We start from the raw sequence: 22,666 nt of genomic DNA, 5'->3' as shown, positions 1-22,666 counted from the left end.
GGCGCTCCGGCAACGTCCATCTCCAACTGCAGCACCACGACCAGAAGCAAGTCCAAGTTCAACGCCCGCTACCAGACGGATAAGCCCAGCTGAGCAGCAGTTACTTCTCCAGACCCAGTGTGGTAGTCACCACTGTTGTATTATATTGTATATATGGGTATTACGGTAAGGCCCCTGTACTACAGATACGGGGGTAGTTTCCTGCCTGCTGGCTCCGCCCAGTAGGCGGAGTATAAATGTGAGTGCTCTCCAAACAGCAGCCATTTTGTAAGCTGCTGTAGGAGGCCACACATTTCTGTGTAATAAAGCCTCGATTACTCTCTACTCTCGTCTCGTCGTAATTGATAGTACATCAATTTATTACACAGAGATTTTTCAGAGATGGACATCCACATCAAGCCGGATCGCCTGCAGCTGCATCCTCAAGCAGAGAAAGCCAAAAAGGACTTCCAACATTGGCGAGCTTGCTTTGAAGCATGCATCGGGTCTGCACCAGATCCAATCTCAGAAGCACAGAAGCTCCAGATTCTGTACACGCGGCTGAGCTCCAACGTTTTTCCCCTCTTCCAGGACACGCCTACCTACGCAGAGGCCATGGCGCTACTGAAGGAGAATTACGCTCAGCAGACCAACAAGATCTACGCCAGGCACCTCCTATCCACGCGGCACCAACTTCCTGGTGAGTCTGTGGAAGATTTCTGGCGTGCCCTGCTCGCCCTGGTGAGAGACTGTGACTGCCAGGCTGTTTCGGCCACTGAACATTCAAACCTGCTGATGAGAGACGCGTTCGTTACGGGCATAGGGTCTGACTACATCCGCCAGCCCATCTTAGAAGGGGCCACGCTTGACCTCGCGCCGACCAAGAAACTAGCGCTCTCGCTCACGGTCGCCTCACGCAACGTACAGGTTTATGCCCCCGACCGCACGGCCCCCCCCCCCTGTGCATCGTGGTCCCCACCAGCGGTCACCCCATCGTGGACCCCATCAGCGACCGCCCTCAGCCAACCCCACGCCTGCGCCGCGCGGCAGCCAACCAACCCCGGGGCACCCAAGTGCTACTTCTGCGGACAGACAAAACACCCCCGGCAGCGTTGCCCGGCGCGGAGCGCGCTCTGCAAGGCCTGTGGCAAGAAGGGACATTTCGCTGCAGTGTGCCAGGCCCGCTCAATCGCCGCTATTGTCCCAGCACCCCCCATGTGCGGCCAGTGGGCACCGCCATCTTGCTCCACTCACAACACGTGCGGCCCGTGGGCGCCGCCATCTTGCTTGCCTTAGAACCAATGGGCACCGCCATCTTGCCTGCCCCAGGACACGTGCGGCCCAAGGGCACAGCCATCTTGCCTGCCCCAGGACATGTGCGGCCCGTGGGCGCCGCCATCTTACCCGCCTCAGGACCCCTGCCTGTCGGCCTTCTCATCGGGCCGCTCATCGCCTTCAACCACCGACGACCAGCCGCGCCTCGCCTCGGTCACGATCGACCAGTCTCGACCGCACACCCTCGCGACCGCTTCGACAAAGGTGAAGGTCGACGGGCACGAGATATCCTGCCTTTTGGACTCCGGGAGCACTGAGAGCTTCATCCACCCCGATACGGTAAGGCGCTGCTCCCTCGCGGTACACCCCACTAACCAAAGAATCTCCCTGGCCTCCGGATCCCACTCCGTGGCGATCCGGGGGTACTGCATCACCACCCGCACCGTCCAGGGTGTAGAGTTCAGCGGCTTCCGGCTCTACATCCTCCCCAACCTCTGCGCTGCCTTGCTACTCAGCCTGGCCTTTCAGTGCAACCTCCAGAGCCTAACCCTGAAATTTGCCAGGCCCCTACCACCCCTTAATGTATGCGGCCTCGTGACCCTTAAGGTCGACCTGCCTTCTCTGTTTGCAAACCACACCCCGGATTGCAAACCCGTTGCCACAATGAGCAGACGGTACAGCGCCCAGGACAGGACCTTCATCAGGTCTGAGGTCCAGCGGCTGCTGCGGGAAGATATCATCGAGGCCAGCAACAGTTCCTGGAGAGCCCAAGTGGTAGTAGTGAAAACCGGTGAGAAAAACAGGATGGTCGTTGTCTACAGCCAGACCATCAATAGGTACACGCAGCTCGACGCGTACCCCCTCCCACGCATATCTGATATGGTCAATCAGATTGCACAGTACCGGGTCTTCTCGACAATGGACCTGAAATCTGCTTACCACCAACTCCCCATCCGTAAGGCGGACCGCCAATACACTGTGTTCGAGGCAGACAGCCGCCTTTACCATTTCCTTAGGGTTCCCTTCGGCGTCACCAACGGGGTCTCGGTCTTCCAAAGGGAGATGGACCGAATGGTTGACCGATACGGACTGCGGGCCACTTTCCCATACCTGGACAACGTCACCATCTGCGGCCATGACCAGCAGGACCACGACGCTAACCTTTCCAAATTTCTCCACACCGCCACACTCCTCAACCTAACTTACAGCAAGGAGAAGTGTGTGTTCAGCACAAACCGATTAGCCATCCTCGGCTATGTGGTTCAGAACTGAGTTCTGGGGCCTGACCCCGATCGCATGCGCCCCCTCATGGAACTCAACCTCCCCCACTGCCCCAAGGCCCTCAAACAATGCCTGGGGTTCTTTTTGTATTACGCCCAGTGGGTCCCAAACTATGCGGCCAAGGCCTGCCCACTCATTCAATCCACCGCTTTCCCACTGACGGCTGAGGCTCACCAGGCCTTCAACCGTATCAAGGCCGACATCGCCAAGGCCGCGATGCAAGCGGTCGACGAGACGCTCCCCTTCCAAGTCGAGAGCGATGGATCAGATGTCGCTCTGGCCGCCACCCTCAACCAGGCAGGCAGGCCTGTGGCATTCTTTTCCCGCACCCTTCATGCCTCCGATATTCGGCACTCCTCCGTCGAAAAGGAGGCCCAAGCGATCGTTGAAGCTGTGCGACATTGGAGGCATTACCTGGCCGGCAGGAGATTCACTCTCCTCACTGACAAACGGTTGGTTGCCTTCATGTTTAACAACACACAGCGGGGTAAGATCAAAAACGATAAAATCTTGAGGTGGAGGATCGAGCTCTCCACCTACAACTACGAGATTTTGTATCACCCCGGTAAGTTCAACGAGCCTCCCGATGCCCTGTCCCGAGGTACATGTGCCAGCGCACAAGTGGACCCACTCCAGACCCTGCACGACGATCTCTGTCACCCGGGAGTCACCCGCTTTTACCACTTCATTAAGGCCCGCAATCTGCCTTACTCCATCGAGGAAGTCAGGGCTGTCACCAGAGACAGCCAGTACTGCGCGGAGTGTAAACCGCACTTCTGCCGGCCAGACTGTGCTTGCCTGGTGAAGGCCTCCCGCCCCTTTGAATGCTTCAGCGTGGACTTCAAAGGACCCCTCCCCTCCACCGACCGCAACACGTACTTTCTTAATGTGGTCGACGAGTATTCCCGATTCCCCTTCGCCGTCCCATGCCCCGATATGACGTCTGCCACCGTTATCAAAGCCCCCAACACCATCTTCGCTCTGTTTGGTTTCCCCGCCTACGTCCACAGTGACCGGGGATCTCATTTATGAGCGAGGAGCTGCACCAGTACCTGCCCAACAGGGGCATTGCCTCGAGCAGGACGACCAGCGACAATCTCCGGGGAAACGGGCAGGTGGAGCGGGAGAATGGGACAGTCTGGAGGGCCGTCCAGCTGACCCTACGGTCCAGACATTTCCCGGCCTCCCGCTGGCAGGAGGTCCTCCCCGACGCACTTCACTCCATTCGGTCGCTCCTGTGCACCGCGACTAACGAAACCCTCCATGAACGTCTCCCTGCCTTCCCCAGGAAGTCTACCTCCGGGGTTTCGCTCCCAACGTAGCTGGCAGCTCCAGGACCCATTCTCCTCCGCAAGCACGTGCGGCTCCACAAGGCGGACCCGTTGGTTGAGAGGGTACAGCTACTCCATGCAAACCCGCAGTATGCCTAAGTAGCGTACCCCGACGGCCGCCAAGACACAGTCTCCCTCAGGGACCTGGCACCAGCTGGGTCCCCCCCGCTGCCCCGGCGCCACCCTCCCCTCCCCCGGCGCACCCCACCGCAGCCCCCGCTCCAGGACAAACCGTCCTCCCCTTGCTCCCACCCGGGGATGAAGAGGATTTCGACACACTCCCAGAGTCACCGAAGACCACGCTGACGTCTGAGTCGCCACCAGCACTGCGGCGCTCTCAACGACGGATCAAGGCGCCCGATCCTCTAAATTTGTAATCTTCTCTGTAATATTAAATCCAATCTGTAGATATATAGTTTTCCACCACCCCCGCTGGACTCATTTTTAACAGGGGGTGAATGTGGTAGTCACCACTGATGTATTATATTGTATATATGGGTATTGCGGTAAGGCCCCTGCACTACAGGTACCGGGGGTAGATCCCTGTCTGCTGGCTCAGCCCAGGAGGCGGAGTATAAATGTGTGTGCTCTCCGAACAGCAGCCATTTCATAAGCTGCTGTAGGAGGCCACACATCTCTGTGTAATAAAGCCTTGATTACATTCTACTCTCGTCTCGTCGTAATTGATAGTGCATCAGCCAGTAGATCCAGATTCGAATAAAGGCCACCGTTCCTCTGACCTAAGCCGGGTGCCTGAAGTTAAGTATAGGTTGTCATAGTTGTTAGGTGTAGTTTAACTAGTAGTGTTTATGTTGCATGTGTAAGTTAATCTTGTGTGTAAATAAAGTATCATTGATCTTGAACTAACTAACTGGTTGTTTGACTCTTTGATCGATACCCGGTTGAACCTTATGGCGGTATCATTTGATACCTGGCGACTCTGAGAGCATATCATATCACTATCTAGACAAAAGAAGGGCAACCTTATTGACGGCCATATTTATAGCAAGCAAAAAAAGGCAACAGTACCGTTTGTCAATGTACTTTGTTGATTATTCTTTTTGCCTACTATATACGTCCTGTGTATGTTCCCTTGGCCACAGAAAAATACTTTTCACTGTACTTTGGTACATGTGGCAATAAATCAATCAACCAATCAACCAATCAAAAAGCTTCCATCACAGTCTGAATACTGTAGTGGGATCTTACAATGGCATTTGCTAGCTCAGACTTCTGGTGTTGTGGCTGTAGATACTACTGTTTAAAGGGGCCTACACGGGGGCCACTGGTGTCCATTCATCTTCCCAGCATCAAACTAGTCAAGCCCCTTAAAATTTTATGAGTGCAAATTTGGCTCACATAGCAGTGGTATGGAGGTCTTGAGGGAAATAAGAATGAGGAGCAGGAACAGGCAATTCAGCCCCTCGAGCCTGAACCACCATTTAATACGATCCTGGCTTATCTACTTTCAACCTCAACTCCACTTTCCTGCCCATTCTCCATAACCCTTCAACTCGTTGCTGATTAAAAATCTGTCTATCACTTCCTTACATTTACTTTAACTTTGATCCAGGATCCAAGTTTGGCAACAAAGGTGCAGTGAACAAATTCATAGACTTCATCGACCCCTACAGTGCAGAAGGAGGCCATTCGGCCCATGGAATCTGCACCGACCCTCTGAAAGAGCCCCACCCTATCCCCGTAACCCAGTAACCCCACCTAACCTTTTGGATACTAAGGGGCAATTTAGCATGGCCAATCCACCTAACCTGCACATCTTTGGACTGTGGGAGGAAACCTGGGCACCCGGGGAAAATGTGCAAACTCAACACAGTCAAACGAGGCCGGAATTGAACCCCGGGCCCTGGTGCTGTGAGGCAGCAGTGCTAAACACTGTGCCATTGTGCCACCAATTCATTGTTCACTGAAGGAAAAACAAGGATGACGCTGCAAGATATGCCCTGTTATTTAAAGATCAGACACCCTACTGGTAGCTAAGGTGATTTTGAAGGTTTCCAATGTATCTGAAAGTACTCGTGTGTTTTGGAGGTGTTTTGGTGAATTCCTGTATGTAGCAGTCATGCTGCTGCGCCCACACAGCGAGAACAGAGGAAGTGGTGACCTGTCCACACAACGGTGACAACAGATATGGAGGCAGCAGATCTTGACGCACAACAGCAAGATGGAGCAGAGGCTGTGGAGATGGCAAGCTCTTCATGATACCCTCAATCTTAACTAAATCACCCTTACATTCAATCTAAAGTTCCCATATTATGATCACTCCTCGCCAGAGGCTTGTTTACCAATTATTGATTCTGTCTACGTTCCTAATACTAGATAGGACCATCGGAACAGGAATAGGCCATTCAGCTCTTCGAACCTGCTTCAATATATTCATGGTTGATTACTCCTGCTTTACTACATTTTCCCACAGTCTCCTAATTTCCTTTTGTGTCAATGGTATTTACAAATCTATTAATCTCTACTGTGAACATAATGAGTGATTGAGCTTCCATAGTCCTCTGGGGTAGAGAATTCCAAAGATTCATCACCTTTTGAGTGAACAAAATTCTCCTCTTCTCAGTGCTAAGTAGCTTCCATAATTTTGAAATTGTGTCCCCTGAGTTTTAGATTCCCCAAACCAGGGGAACACCTCACCTGCACTTACTCTGTATATCACTTTCAATATTTTGTAGGTTTTCATGAGATAGATCTAAACTAGTCAGTTCAAGGTTTGGTTCTTTGAGATACTGATCTAGAAAATTATCTTGAATTCATTCCATGAATTTGTTGTCAACACTATTACTGAAAATTTGGTTTGCCCAGTCCATATAAAAACTAAAGTCCCCCATGATTTCTGTATGACCTTTATTACATGAACTGTCCAACACTACAACTCCTATTAGGGGACGTGTACACCATTCCCCTACAAACTAATGTTTTTCACCATTTGTAGTTTCTAAGCTACACCAAACTGACTCTATAACTTGATTTTCTGAGCTGAGATTCTTTCCCTGTAGTGGGCAGGATCCTCCTTTTGGGAGTCTATGGCCAGAATTCTCCAATCTGAGTTTGTCCCACCACCACTGCCAGTGAGAACGGAGAATTTTGCGCTCAGTCAAAACTCGTTCACTGCAGCAGGCTGCAGAATCCCACCGATGTGACGAGAGGGAGATCCGGCCTATGTTTTCCCGCCAGATCTGAATCAGTCCTGGCGCTAGGAACGGGGTCCAGGAGCGATTCACTCTTCCTTGCCATGAAGATTTATGTATGGCGGGGAGATCCCAGGGTTATGTTCCAAATCATGCTATCACGTTGCCGTTTGGAACGATACCAAGCTCTTGCGGCTGGTTCCCCTCCCTGTTACAACGCAAATCCTGCATCCCGCACCCCCCGCTGACATGCCCGCCCTCCACCACCATGGGAATTCCTGGGTCACCCTCCCCACTGCATGCACACGAGGGTGACTCCACTCCCCTCCAACAGACCCCCATATCAAAGACCCCCTGTATTAGAGACCCCATATCAGAGACCCCCAAATCAGAGACCCCCTCATATCAGAGACCCCCTATATCAGATGCACCCCCAAATCAGAGACCACCCCCATTAGTCACCCCTGCCTGGAAGTGCAGTCCAGGCAGAAAGAGTGAAAAATCACTGCTTTTTTCATTTACCTATCCCTTACACCTACTGCCTCAGAGAGGTGTAGAAAGCAGCAGCTGTTACTTCATAAAAAGCCAAAACACATCACAAGGCTTTAAACCCACTCAGATCCTTTGACCTGCGAGGCTTCTATTCACTGTGAATCTAACCACAATTTTTATAAATATCTATTTTTATAATTATCTAGCTATGATTCACAGGTCATCACCACATCAAATGCCGTCCCAATCTTCGGAGCCCCTGACGTGACCCCTGAACCTCCTCTCAGGGCTCACCTCGCCCGATCACTGCTGTGCAAAAAATGCCAGCTTGGCACCTTGGCAGTGCCAGACTGGCACCCAGGTTGCACTGTCAGGGTGCCCAAGAAGCACCAGCAGTGTCAGGATACCACTCTGCCCAGAGGGCATACACCTGGAGCCTCAAATCCCCTGGGAGACCCCCATGAGCGCTGTTCCATCTTGTCCCTGTTTGTGGAGACCAGTACTGAATGGCACTCTCCTCGGTCTTCCAGGCGAATGGAATAGATCCCAAAGCCTTGGTTACCTCATGGAACTGCATATTAAAGTGAAACTAGCTGTCTCGTTCTAATATGCAGATTTTGCCAAAAGGTGATCCCACCCATAATGGGCGGGCTTCACATTGTGACGCCTCGCAAGATCTCATTAGATCTTGCAACGTGTGGCGAGCCGGGTAGATCCCGGGAGTGGGGTCTCCTGTCATTTACTGACTATGTTGTGCTGCGGCATGCCGCTTTTCGGGCACAGCGTGGCTGGTAGATCGCACCCCTCATGTCTGGAGTCCCATGCAGACCAGACCAGGTAAAGATGGTAGATTTCCTTCCCTGAAGGACACCAGTGAACCAGATATGTTTTTACAACAATTGACAATGGTATTGTTGTTATCATTAGACTTTTAATTGAATTCAAATTTCAACGTGGTGGGGTTTGAACTGGGTCCCCAAAGCAATGCCCTGGGTCTCTGGATTACTAGTCTTGTGACAATACCACTGTGCTGTTGCCTCCCCAGGCCGTGCACCATCACTTGCTTCATGGAAAGGTTTCACCTCATGCTTCTATTGCTTCTTTTATCAATTCCCTTAAATCTGTACCTTTTCCTTCTTGACCCTTCCACCAATGAGAAGCTTTTTCTCATCGACTGTATCCAGACCCCTCAGATTTTGAATACTTCCAACATATCTCCTCTCAACCTTCTCCTCAGTGAAACCAGACTCACTTCTCTAATCTATCCAAATAACTGAAGTTCCTCAACCCTGTGACCAGTCTTGTGAATCTTTCCTGCGCTCTCTCTAATGCCTTCACATCTTTCCTTCAGTGTGGTGCCAAGAAATGTACACAATACTCCAGTTGAGGCCAAACAAGTGTTCTGTACAAGTTTAACATTGCTTCCTTCTTTTTGTACTCTGTGCCCTTATTAGTCAAGCCGAGAATGCTGCATACTTTAATAAGACATAGGAGCAGAAGTAGGCCATTCAACCCGATGGATCAGCTCTGTTGTTCAGCGAGATCATGGCTGATCTTATATAACTCAACTTCACTTCCCCGCCTTATCTTTATACCCTTGATTCCCTTACTGATTAAAAATCGGTCTACCTCAGCCTTGGCCCTGGTGGTTAAGAATGTTCCAGCGGACAGCTCTCTGAGGTAAAGAATTCCACAGATTCACTACCACTTCCTTAAACTTTCTTAACCACTCGCAATGATTTATGCACATAAACCAGGTCCTTCTGCTCATGTGCCCCTTTAGAATTGTACCCTTGATTTGATATTGTAGTTCTGTGTTCTTTGATGGGCCGAGTGGCCTCCTTCTACCCTGTAGGGATTCTATGACAAAGATAATTTCGCACTATTGTGCATTAAGTTGCATCAGCCATTTGTCCCACAGTTTGAGCATTTTTATCAATGTTCATCTTGACCTATCCATAACGAGAATCCTCGCACTTGACCCACATGAGGTCAAATCAATGCAATGCTGCTCTTTACTGACCCCTGTTGCTTCACATGCTGTACTGCTGCCACTCCTCTTTGATACACATCATGACGGTTACGCGCTGATGTGCGGCCGAAGCTGGCCGTCAGAGCGCTCTGCGTCATTAATCACGTGTTTCCGGGGTCCGCCCACACCCGCTGTGACGTCGGTGCTGCTGGGTCGGGCGGATATATTGTTTTGTATTTGTTTTGTTGCTGTCGCCATGAACCGGCTGTTTGGAAGGGGCAAGCCCAAGGCCCCGCCGCCCAATCTGACGGATTGTATCGGGAATGTGAGTGCGGGGAAACCCGGGGGGGCGGCAGGGAGCGAGCGGCCCGGAGGCTAGGGCCTTGGGAAGTGGAGCGGTCGGAACCCGGAACAAGTGAACTTGGTTTGCATTGGGGCCGGGCTGGGCTCTGGGGGCAGAGCCTCTGCGAGGACTGTGCCCAGGGCTTGGTGAGGACAGTCCGCTTTCCAGACTGCCGCTTGTATCCTCGCAAAGACTTGCATTAATGGACCATCTTCCAAGAGTCCAGTATCACTGGCTTAATGAATTAGTTTTGAAGAAGATTCAGTTGTAAGAATCACAGCACCCAGTTTACCCACAGCAACACCCCACAAATAGCAGAAATAAATAACTAGCTCATCTCTGTGTAGGTGTTGGCCAGGACACTGGGGATACCTCTCCTGCTTTGCTGTCAAATAGTGCCATGGGATCTTCTACATCCACCTGAGACAGCAGAAGCTACCTTACATAATGTCACCACCAAACGATGATCACTCCAACACTGCGCCATTCCCTCAGCATATTAGATTAGTAGAGATCATGCATAGGGGGGTAGGTGGGGGCAATTCGAGAAGGAATTCCAGAACATGAGTGTAAGCAGCTAAATGTATGTCTGAAAACAGTGATACAAAGGAACTGTAGGAGATGCTAGTGTCAGGAATGCTGAATTGCAGGAGTGTTGTACGACTGGAAGAAGTTTGAAAGAGCATAAATTTAATCGTGAGAATGAGAATTTAAATTACATGGCGTATACAGCGCAGAAATGGGATATCCTGTCCAACCACTCCATGTTGTTATGAGACCATAAGACATAGGAGCGGAAGTAAGGCCATTCGGCCCATCGAGTCCACTCCACCATTCAATCATGGCTGATTTCAACTCCATTTACCCGCTCTCTCTCCATAGCCCTTAATTCCTTGAGAAATCAAGAATTTATCAAATCTTAAAGACACTCAACGTCCCGGCCTCCACCGCCCTCTGTGGCAATGAATTCCACAGACCCACCACTCTCTGGCTGAAGAAATTTCTCCTCATCTCTGTTCTAAAGTGACTCCCTTTTATTCTAAGGCTGTGCCCCCGGGTCCTAGTCTCCCCTGCTAATGGAAACAACTTCCCTACATCCACCCATTCATTATCTTGTAAGTTTCTATTAGATCTCCCCTCAACCTCCTAAACTCCAATGAATATAATCCCAGGATCCTCAGACGTTCAACGTATGTTAGGCCTACCATTCCTGGGATCATCCGTGTGAATCTCCGCTGGACCCGCTCCAGTGCCAGTATGTCCTTCCTGAGGTGTGGGGCCTAAAATTGCTCACAGTATTCTAAATGGGGCCTAACTAATGCTTTATAAAGCTTCAGAAGTACATCCCTGCTTTTATATTCCAAGCCTCTTGAGATAAATGACAACATTGCATTTGCTTTCTTAATTACGGACTCAACCTGCAAGTTTACCTTTAGAGAATCCTGGACTAGGACTCCCAAGTCCCTTTGCACTTCAGCATTATGAATTTTGTCACCGTTTAGAAAATAGTCCATGCCTCTATTCTTTTTTCCAAAATGCAAGACCTCGCACTTGCCCACGTTGAATTTCATCAGCCATTTCTTGGACCACTCTCCTAAATTGTCTAAATCTTTCTGTAGCCTCCCCACCTCCTCCATACGACCTGCCCCTCCACCTATCTTTGTATCATCGACAAACTTAGCCAGAATGCCCCCAATCCCATCATCTAGATCGTTAATATATAAAGAGAACAGCTGTGGCCCCAACACTGAACCCTGCGGGACACCACTCGTTACCGGTTGCCATTCCGAAAAAGAACCTTTTATCCCAACTTTCTGCCTGACAGCCAATCGTCAATCCATGTTAGTACCTTGCCTCGAATACCATGGGCCCTTATTTTACTCAGCAGTCTCCCGTGAGGCACCTTATCAAAGGCATTTTGGAAGTCAAGATAGATAACATCCGTTGGCTCTCCTTGGTCTAACCTATTTGTTATCTCTTCAAAGAACTCTAACAGGTTTGTCAGGCACGACCTCCCCTTACTAAATCCATGCTGACTTGTCCTAATCCGACCCTGCACTTCCAAGAATTTAGAAATCTCATCCTTAACAATGGATTCTAGAATCTTGCCAACAACCGAGGTTAGGCTAATTGGCCTATAATTTTCCATCTTTTTCCTTGTTCCCTTCTTGAACAGGGGGGGTTACAACAGCGATTTTCCAATCCTCTGGGACTTTCCCTGACTCCAGTGACTTTTGAAAGATCATAACTAACGCCTCCACTATTTCTTCAGCTATCTCCTTTAGAACTCTAGGATGTAGTCCATCTGGGCCCGGAGATTTATCAATTTTTAGACTTCTTAGTTTCTCTAGCACTTTCTCCTTTGTGATGGCTACCATATTCAACTCTGCCCCCTGACTCTCCTGAATTGTTGGGATATTACTCATGTCTTCTACTGTGAAGACTGACGCAAAGTACTTATTTAGTTCCTCAGCTATTTCCTTGTCTCCCATCACTAGATTACCAGCGTCATTTTGGAGCGGCTGTTATTTCTATTTGCAGTGGTTAGCACTGTTGCTTCACAGCGCCAGGGACCCGGGTTCGATTCCAGCTTGGGTCACTGTCTGTGTGGAGTCTGCACGTTCTCCCTGTGTCTGCGTGGGTTTCCTCCGGGCGCTCTGGTTTCCTTCCACAAGTCCCAAATTAGGTAATTTGGACATTCTGAATTCTCCCTCAGTGTACCCGAACAGGGGCCAGAGTGTGGCGACTAGGGGATTTTCACTTCATTGTAGTGTTAATGTAAGCCTACTTGTGACAATAATAATGATTATTATTATTACACTTGAGCCTCTGCTCACCTGTCTCCTCTGTTATCAGCAATAACCCTCTTTTTTTTTTCTCCTGTATCATGCTTTTCTAATGTTCCCATTAAATGCGTCTCCACGAATCACCTCATACTCCCTGTAGTATGCTCACCACTCTTTGGGTAAAGATGTTTCTTCTGAGTTCACTATTTGATTTCTTGGTGACTACCTTATATTTATGCCCTCTAGTTTTGCTAAACCCCATAGTGGAAATCTGCTTTGTGCCTGCTCTATCAAAATGAAAGAACCTCTTTTGTTATCTCCCGGGGTCTTTTTTCAAGCAACCCAATCTGTTTGATTTTTCCTGCTGGGTATAGCCTTGCATTTCAGACATCATCCTTGTAAATCTCCTGCAATGCCCCAATATCTTTTATATAACATGATAACTAGAACTGTACACAGTATTTCACATGTGGTACAGCCAGCGTTCAATAAGAGTTGAGTGTAATTTCTCTACATTTCAGTTCTATGCTCTAGAAATAAACCGGAGTTGGATTTTTTTTAATGACCTATTGATCTAAGCCACAACCTTTAGTAACTTGTGTGTTTGTACTCATCAATCACTTTGCTGCTTTATCCCATTTCGATTCTTGCTTTCCCAGTAATATGTGACCACCTTATTTTTCTTACTAAAATTAATTTGTCAATTATGTGCCCCTTTTGCAATGTTATTGAGGCATTTGGACATAAGTCAGCAAGCACAGTGATGTTGGATGAGCTGAACCTGATGTAGGTTAGGATAGAGACAGAGTTTTGAATGTGCTATAGCTTATGGGTGGTGGGATGTGGATACCCAGTTCTTGAACATTGGGCTGTCTTGTTAGTGTTTATAATGCCCTACCAGTGTTCTCCCATGTAATTGTGAGAAGTGACTTTGAACAACTTTATACTTGCGGTATGTACATGAATAGAGAAGGAAGGTCAAGAACATGGAGCTTATACTGATAAGACTTGTAAGCTCAATGTTTTATATGCATGAGGAAAATCTCAGAAGTGAATTAAAATGCAATTTGTTGTTTAAAAGTTTTAGGTGCAAACCCACTTAAATGCATTGAGGTTGAAGGGAATCTTTTTATATTTTAAAGTACTCGTTGTGCAAGCTTTTAGCAAAAGCTGGCTTATTCAACCCTCAACCCATGGGCCAGATGAGGCCCTTGGAGCTACTGTTCAAAATGCTGGTTAGACGGATCAGTGAAGTTGAAGAAACTGCAAGAAGCTACTCCAATCACAGGCTGTTCTTCCTGCCTTTACTGCTGATAGGCTCACTGGAACTGAGCCGGATGTGCACACACTGACCCCCCCCCCCCCCCTCTCTCTCTCTCTCATTGTCATTTTTATTAATTACTCATTTTAAAATGATAAATTATTGCTTTGACATTGCTTTATTTTTGCTTGGCAAGCTGTTTCTTTTTGTCGTAGTTCAACTTTTTTGAAATTAATGTTTAAGGTCTGTTGCCAGACCTCATATTTCTGAAATTTGTTCACAGCTCCTTGAGTGAGGAAAACATGGAAATATGGCTCTCCCCACACAAAAAGTTTGGACAAGCCTGAACCTGAAGCAAAAGGGAATTTTTTGACTTGTCATGAAAAGGCCCCAGCTCCCCTTCTCTCTCTTCTTACCACCCCACCACCCAAAAACAAAATCCTGGCCCAGTCTAAGCTTCGAACTAATACAGGCAGCTGATGAGATAATGGACAAACATATATCTTTGAGTCTTGAAGAAACTGGAAAAACTGGTTATATTTATTGGATCCAAAAGGCAACATTTGTTAACACTTGGCATTTTCCAACTTTTTGTTTATCCAGTGGTTTCTGCTCTAAAAAATGTTGCAATTGTTTCTGATGTTTGGTTGCTCTAAACTAGAGAAAAAAAACAAAATTGCTGAAAACGCACAGCAGGTCAGAGAGTATCTGTGATCGGTACACACCCTGTCAGAACATGAGGATATTGCAGATGAGCAGCATTTTTAAAAAATGGAACAGAATAAAAGGAAAAAGGAATGTGGAAGGGAAAATTAATGCGAAAATAGAACTAGAATGATCAATAAAATACTGAAATTGAAAGTGAGAGATGATTAGACAGATATATGTATGAGTCAGTAGGAGACTTAGAGAGTGTTTGATGACATTTACAAGACACCGAACATGTGTATAGCTGAGGAGGTAGTGGATGTTGCAGGTAAAAAATGGTACAAGAAATTGAGTAGATGCAGAATGTGGAAGAGGACGAGTGGGTTGACACCGTAGGTACTGTTTGCCCTGACAACAAAGGATTCCAAGCTAATAATAATCTTTATTAGTGTCACAAGTAGGTTACGTTAACACTGCAATGCAGTTACTGTGAAAATCCCCTAGGTGCCTAGTCGGGTACACCTTGAGAATTCAGAATGTCCAATTCACCTAACCAGCACGTCATTCGGGACTGTGGGAGGAAACAGGAGCACCCGGGGGAAACCCACGCAGACACGGGGAGAACGTGCAGACTCCACACAGACAGTGACCCAAGCTGGGAATCAAACCCAGATCCCATGCGCTGTGAAGCAGCAGTGCTACTGTGTCGCCCAAGCACGAGCTCATTCCCGATATCTCCTTGAAAGACCACACCATGGCATATCTTACTGATTTCTGTTCATTCATGAATTTTCTGTTCATTCAGGGGATGTGGCTTTACTTTTTCTTTGTCTCTTTAAATACCATCTGTCTTGCTTTATTTTGATTTGTATTTTTATGATTTTACATTGAAATAGATATACTAACTGCACTTCTTAGTCTGGTTGAAGAAACATGCTACAGCTTGCTTTTTTTTAATGCTGATTCCAGAATCCCTGTAGAGTGGACCATTCTGGAAATCAGTGTTCACAGCACAGGAGGCCATTCGGCCTATCAAGTCCATGCTGCCTCTCTGCAAGAGCAATTTAGCTAGTGCCACACCACGGCCCTTTCCCTGTAACCCTGAACATGCTTTCTCTTCAAGTGTTTACGCATTTCCCTTTTGGAAGTTGCAGTTTAGTCTGCCTCCATCACACTCTCAAGTAGTGCATTCCAGACCTTAGCTGCTCACTGTAAATAAATGCTTCTCGTGTTGCCTTTGGTTGTTTTGCCCATCACTTTATATCAGTGTCCTCTGGCTCTTGACCCCTTTGCCAAAGTGAACAGTTTCTCTGTCCATCCAATCTGTTCGGACCCCTTCTGATTTTGACCAGCTCGATCAAATTACCTCTTAACCTTCTCTCAGGAGAAAATTAGAAAAGGGTTTCTAATTACTGTTAGTTGCAGCACAAAAGCCCACAACGTCAGTGAACAACTGTAAGCATCATGAACAAAGTGTTATTCATTTGCTGCTGACTGCAGAAACCAGGCTCATTTTGCAAAAAAGAATGAGGGGATAGAAGACCGGAGGGAAGTTACCAGATGGATCAGAAAGACTAAAGAGAGGACAAAGAGACAGCTCTGCAGGGGATTCAGGAATCATTGAGTTTGAGACTGGGGAGGTGTGGGAATGTGAAGCTAAATTTCTTACTCTAGATGAATCTTTCAAGGTTATAGGGGTGCAAGGAGGGGAGGATAATGAAATTCAGGTAGGGTTTAAGAAAGTGAACAAGAAGAGAAATCGAGCAATGACATTGACGGCTGTGGAATCTCATGATCCTTGTTCCCTGAAAGGACAAATATATTTTGAAGTGTCACAGGAGACTAAGCATGACATTGAGCTAAGGACCAAGATAACTTTGAAATTAAGTGAGTCAGTGTAGCTAGGGAGCAGGAAACACAACAGAGATATTAGAGATTGTGGGTGAAATTTGAGGTGGAGTTCATGTGGAATGATTTGGACTGGAACCAGGTGTTGTAAACTGTGTTAGCAAACTACATAAGAATGGCGAAGCACAGCAATAAGGGTAAACAGTGGAAATTGCATCAAAGAGATGCACTGAACCTCAGGTTAAATGTTCCTGGAATAGAGTGCCAGTGAATTAAACAATATAAACAAAAAAACTGCAAATGTAGAAAACCTACAAGAGAAAATGCTGGAAACATTTATCAGGTTTAGCAACATATATGGAGTAAATAGGCAAGTTGACATTTTGAGTGCGGAAGCTTTGTCAGAATGATCCATCCTACTTCTATGACCAGAAGGCTTAAGATCCTTCTGTCATCAGCCTCCCCATTCTCACCGCCAGCTTCCTGTACTTTTGTCATTTTAATGAGAATTCATTCTTCAGTGTAACATATTTCCCCATGAATCTTTAGTGTTCTATATTCACAGGTCCCACCCCCACTTTGTTATCAAATCTGCTATTGAAGGTGGTAGGACCTCTATTTAACCAAGACTAAAGAAACCTGAAATGCTGCATGCCTCGAACCACAGCTTCACTTCTGAATATCAAGCCATCATTTTCCAGATTGTTAAGGACATTTAAATTGGATTAAATTTATTTGTGTTGTCTTTATGGTCTTGTCTTGGTTTAATATAATTGCTGCTATTTATAATCTTTATTATGTAAGTGAAGTCTTTCTATTTCTGTTTTCTCATATGTTGATGTTTCTTGCCCACCTCTCTCCCCCCCCCCCCCCCCCCCACCCCCCTTATTTATTCTGCTCCTTTTTAAATACTCTTCAGCTGTAAAAAAAAATAATATGTTCTAATGTAGAGTCCATGCCTTAGTGTTAACTTCTCCACAGATGTGACCTAACCTAAATGTTTCCGCATTTTCTGTTTTGGTTTCTGCTTTCCAGCATCTGGTATGTTCAACCCATATTTGAGTTTTTCAACTATTTTAAGCTTTGTATGTCGAGACCAATAGATAACGTTGCCTTTGAGAGCAAACAGGCACATAATAAAAAGGATTCCTAATTTTGTATCAGGAAATAAATTGAAGTTCAGGGAAATGAAGACAGCTAACAAAATCAATTCCGACAAAAGATTCCAATACAAAGGAAATTAAAAATGAGTATTAATAAAGGAAGTTGGTTGGAATTTCTCAACATAAAGTTATAGAATATATTAATGAAGGCTGTTGAAGCAGGTGGTAATTTTTTTAAAGAGGGTAGGTATCAGGGATATGGAAAAGTAAGTAACTGAGGCTGGAAAAATGAGGCTTGTTCGATGCTCCTTGGCTGTCACTGTTTTTGCATATGGTGCGCAGCACACTTTAAATGTACCTATAGCACAAAAAAAATTTTTGATTGACCCAGAGAAATCTAGCAATAAAAAAACCCATAGGAATGAAGCATCCTGGCTAGATTACAACCTGAAGTGTTTTCATGTCTCTTCAGTTATTAGCATGATGATGTGTACTTGTATGACTAACTGGCAGTGTAGAAGTCAGGATAGTGCTTAGATAGGTTTAGAACAAGTTTGCCTTTTGCGTAATAAGGACAAATCCAAAGTTAATGTTTCTCCCTTTGAAATGTGATATTTGTGCATCTGTCTGATAAGTGCAAGCTGAAAAGCTTCGACAGACTGTCTCTTTTTCAGCATAAATTGTCATAGTGAAAGGTTACTTTGGGTTTTGTTCTGTAATTTCTGTGATTAAGTTCTGGGCTGCTAAGTGTTGACTCATTTTGTTCATCTTTGGAAGAGAAGGTGGGCAGTTCTGGGCTGTACTTTGTTCGAATTCAAATGGCTTGAGCGTGGGGTTGTGGGTGGGAGAACGATGCTGCAGAGACACAGAAGGAAGAAAGTAACTATTATTGGGAGGGGGCTGCTGTTGGAGTGGGGGTTTCTGTAATGGTGAGTATAAGAACCTTGTGGATATTTGAATATAAAATGTTTCCATTTCAGCCTTTTCTACATGGGGAGAAAACATGTACGGTTGAACATTTTGTGTTTTAGGCCATAAGACATAGGAGCAGAATTAGGCCAATCGCGTCTGCTCCGCCATTCGATCATGGCTGATCCCTATTCTCCTGCCTTCTCCCCGTAACCCCTGATTCCCTTATTAATCAAGAACCTATCTATCTCTGCCGTAAAGATACTTGTGACTTGGCCTCCACAGCCTTCCTGCGGCAATGAGTTCAACAAATTCACCACCCTCTCGCTGAAGAAATTCTTCCTCATCTCAGTTTTAATGGATCATTCCTCAAGTCTGAGGCTGTACCCTTGGAGTTCTAGTCTCTCCTATTGGAAGCATCTTCTCCACATCCACTATCCAGGCTTTTCAGTATTCTGTAAGTTTCATTGTGATCCCCTCTCATCATTCTGAACCATTGAGTGTAGACCCAGAGTCCTCAACTATTCCTCATATGACCAGCAGTTCATTCCCGGTATCATTCTTGTGAACCTCCTCTGGACCCCCTCCAAGGCCAGTATATCCTTCCTTAGATATGGGATCAAAACTGCTCACAATATTCCAAATGGAGTCTGACCAGAGCTTTATGCAGCCTCAGCGGTACATCCTTGCTCTTGAATTGCAGCCCTCACGAAATGAATGCTAACATTGCATTTGCCTTCTTAACTGCCAACTGAACCTGCATGTTAGCCTTAAGAGAATTCTAAATGAGGACTTTGTGCTTCAGATTTCTGAAGCCTTTCTCCTTTTAGAAATTAGTCTATGCCTCTATTCTTCTCACCAAAGTGCATAACCTCACACTTTTCCACATAGTATTCTATCTGTTACTTCTTTACCCCCTCTCCTAGCCTGTCCAAGTACTTCTGCATCTCCAAGCATCCTCAACAAAACCTGTCCCTCTTTGTATCATCTGCAAACTTAGCAACAATGCCCTCTTCCTTCTTCCAGATCGTTAATGTATACTGTGAATAATTGTGATCCCAACACTGACCCCCAGCCAGGGACCCGTGTTCAATTCTAACCATGGGCGATTCTGTGGAGTTTGCATGTTCTCCCAGTGACTGCGTGGGTTTACATCGGGTGCTCCGGTTTCCTCCCCCAGGCCAAAAATGTGCAGGTTACATGGATTGTCCATGCTAAATTGCCCCTTAGTATCCAATGGTTAGGTGGGGTTACGGGGATGGGGCCTAGGGTGAGTGCTCGTTTGGAGGGTCGATGGAGACTGTAAAAAAAATTCTATTGGAAAAAAAAAGCTACTCCAAAAAACATCTCGTAGACATTCCACTAATTTATTTTCTTGGGATCTGCTACCAATCTGATTTTCCTAGTCCACCTGCATATTGAAATCCCCCATGATTATTGTAATAATGCCTTTTCTCTCTCCTGATTTATTTTCTGACTTCCTGACTTTTTAAAAATTCATTTATGGGATGTGGGCGTCGCTGGTTAGGCCAGTATATATTGCACATCCCTAGTTGCCCTTGATTCACTGCAGCTCCTGAGGTATAGATACACCCACTGTGCTGGTACGGAGGGAGTTCCATGATTTTGACCCAGTGACGTTGAAGGAACAGTGATATATTTCTAAGTCAGGGTGGTGAGTGACTTAAAGGAGAACCTCCAGGTGGTGGGGTTCCCAGGTATCTGCTGCTCTTGTCCTTCTAGATGGTCGTGGGTTGGGAAGGTGCTGACTAAGGAACCTTGGCGAATTACTGCAGTGCATCTTATAGACGGTATACATGGCTGCCAATGTTTGTCGGTGGTGGAGGGTTTGAATGTTTGTGGAAGGGGTAGGAATCAAGCTGGCTGCTTTGCCAAGGATGGTGTTGAGCTTCTTGAGTGTTGTTGGAGCTGCAATCATCCAGGCAAGTGGAGGCTATTCCTTTACACTCCTGACTTGTGCCTTGTAGATGGTGGTAGGTTTTTTTGGGGGGGGCGGGGTTAGAGGTGAGTTACTCGCCATAGGATTTCCAGCCTTTGACCTGCTCTGGTAGCCATGGTATTAATATGGCTAGTCCAGTTCAGTTTCTGATCAATGATAACCCCCAGGATGTTGATAGTGGGGGATTCAGCGATGATAATGCCATTGAATGTCAAGAGGCGATGGTTAGATGGTCATTGCCTGGCACTTGTGTGGCACTTGCCACTTGTCAGCCCAAGCCTGGATATTGTCCAGGTCTTGCTGCATTTGGACATGGACTTGCCTCATTATCTGAGGAGTTGCGAATGGTGCTGAACATTGTGCAATCATCAGCGAACATCCCCACATCTGATCTTATGATGGAAGGCAGGTCATTGATAAAGCAGCTGAAGATGGTTAGGCCTAGGACCCTGAGGAACAGTGATGTCGCGGGACTGAGATGACTGACCTCCAATCACCACAGCCATCTTCTTTGTGCTAGGTATGACCGCAACCAGTGGAGAGTTTTCCCCCCATTCCAATTGACTCCAGTTTTGCTCTGGCTCCGTGGTGCCATAGTTTATCAAATGCGGCCTTGGTGTCAATGGGAATTCAGCTCTTTTGTCCGTGTTTGGACCAAGGCTGTAATGAAGTCAGGAGTTTAGTGACCCTGGCAGAACCCAAATTGAGTGTCCGCGAGCATGTTGTTGCTGAGTAAGTACAACTTGATAGCACCGTTGATGACTCCTTCCATCGCTTTGCTGATGATGGAGAGCAGACTGATAGGGCGGTAATTGGCTGGGTTGGATTTGTCCTGTTTCTTGTGTACAGGACACACCTGGGCAATTTTCCATTTTGCCGGGTAGATGCCAGTTGTAGCTGTACTGGAGCGACTGCTGGGCGGCCTGTACATAACTCCCATTAGGGTCTTTTTTCCTTTGCAATTCCTCAACTTTACCCACACATTCTATGCCTTCTAACCCAACATTGCTTATTGCTATTAATTTCATTTCTTACTAACAAGGCAAGCCCGTCCCCTCTGCCCACCCACCTGTCCTTTCGATAGGACATATATTGGATATTGAGATCCCAGCCTTGACCCATTTGCAACCACTTCTCTGTGATGCCCACAACATCATACCCACCAATTTCAATATGTGATACAAGCTCATTTACCTTGTTTCGTATACTGCGTACATTTAGGTACAACACCCTCAGTCTTGCAACGACGCCCCCCACCCTTCTCATTGTGGTCCCCTTATCTGCTGTGCCTGAAGTTACAATCCTGCTGCTTTCTTACTCTCTGTTGTATTACTTGTTCTGCAAACTTTACGAACCTCTCCTGATAAGAACATAAGGACTATGAAATGAAATGAATGAAATGAAAATCGCTTATTGTCACAAGTAGGCTTCAAATGAAGTTACTGTGAAAAGTCCCTAGTCGCCACATTCCGGCACCTGTTCGGGGAGGCTGGTACGGGAATTGAACCGTGCTGCCTGGAGCAGGAGTAGCGAGCCTGCTCCGCCATTCACTAAGGTCAGGGCTGATCTTTTTGTGGACTCAGCTCCACTTACCCGCCTGCTCACCATAACCCTTTACTGTTCAAAAATCTATCTACCTTTGCCTTAAAATCATTTAACGAGTAGCATCTCTGGGCAGGGAATTCCACAGATTCACAACCCTTTGGGAGAAGAAGTTCCTCCTCAACTCAGTCCTAAATCTGCTCCCCCTTTTTTTGAGGCTATGCCCCCGAGTTCTAGTTTCACCCCCGATTCGCCAGGTCCCAGCGTATTTAAATCCATTTCCCCTACACCAACCTTTGAGCCACTCACCTCTTTAATCCTATTGACCCTATGCCAATTAGCTCGTGGCTCAGGTAGTAATCTGGAGATTATTACCTTTTTGATTTTGCTTTTTCATTTAGTCCTAGCTGCTCGTATTCCTTCAGCAGAACTTCTATCCTTGTTCTGCTTATGTCATTGGTACCGACCTGGACCACGGCAACTGGATCTTTACCCTTCTGCAGCCCAGATGAGATATCCCAAACCCGAGCACAGGTAGGCAACACAACCGTTAGACTCACGATCATAGTCACAGAACGGTGTCAGTGCCCCTAACTATATTATCCTCAACTCCGTGTGGAGTTTGCACATTCATAAAATCATAGAATCTACAGTGCAGAAGGAGGCCATTTGGCCCATCACTGCTGCACTGGCCCTTGGAAAGAGCACCCTACCCAAGCTCACCCCTCCACCCCATCCTCATAACCCCACATAACCATTTTGGACAGTAAGGACAATTTAGATT

At 46.8% G+C, this 22,666-nt stretch overlaps 1 protein-coding gene across 2 annotated transcripts in view; it reads left to right on the top strand.

The window, feature by feature from the left end:
- Positions 1 to 9,648: 9,648 nt before the first annotated feature.
- The window catches only part of chmp5b (charged multivesicular body protein 5b), a 39,917-nt gene continuing 26,899 nt past the window's right edge, over positions 9,649 to 22,666 (top strand). Inside the window, exon 1 of one of the 2 annotated variants that reach the window (XM_072508996.1) lies at positions 9,649 to 9,807. In XM_072508996.1, coding sequence (XP_072365097.1) covers positions 9,739 to 9,807 — 69 coding nt within the window. In that variant the 5' untranslated portion in view covers positions 9,649 to 9,738. Of the gene's footprint in view, positions 9,808 to 22,317; positions 22,417 to 22,666 lie in introns of those variants that run through there. The other variant, XM_072508995.1, reaches the window with a different exon arrangement.

The sequence above is a fragment of the Scyliorhinus torazame genome, chromosome 6 (assembly GCF_047496885.1).
Source record: "Scyliorhinus torazame isolate Kashiwa2021f chromosome 6, sScyTor2.1, whole genome shotgun sequence".
In the NCBI taxonomy this organism is placed as follows: domain Eukaryota; kingdom Metazoa; phylum Chordata; class Chondrichthyes; order Carcharhiniformes; family Scyliorhinidae; genus Scyliorhinus; species Scyliorhinus torazame.
The sequence above is the reverse complement of the archived record's forward strand: the minus strand, read 5'-3'. Positions and strand labels throughout refer to the sequence as shown.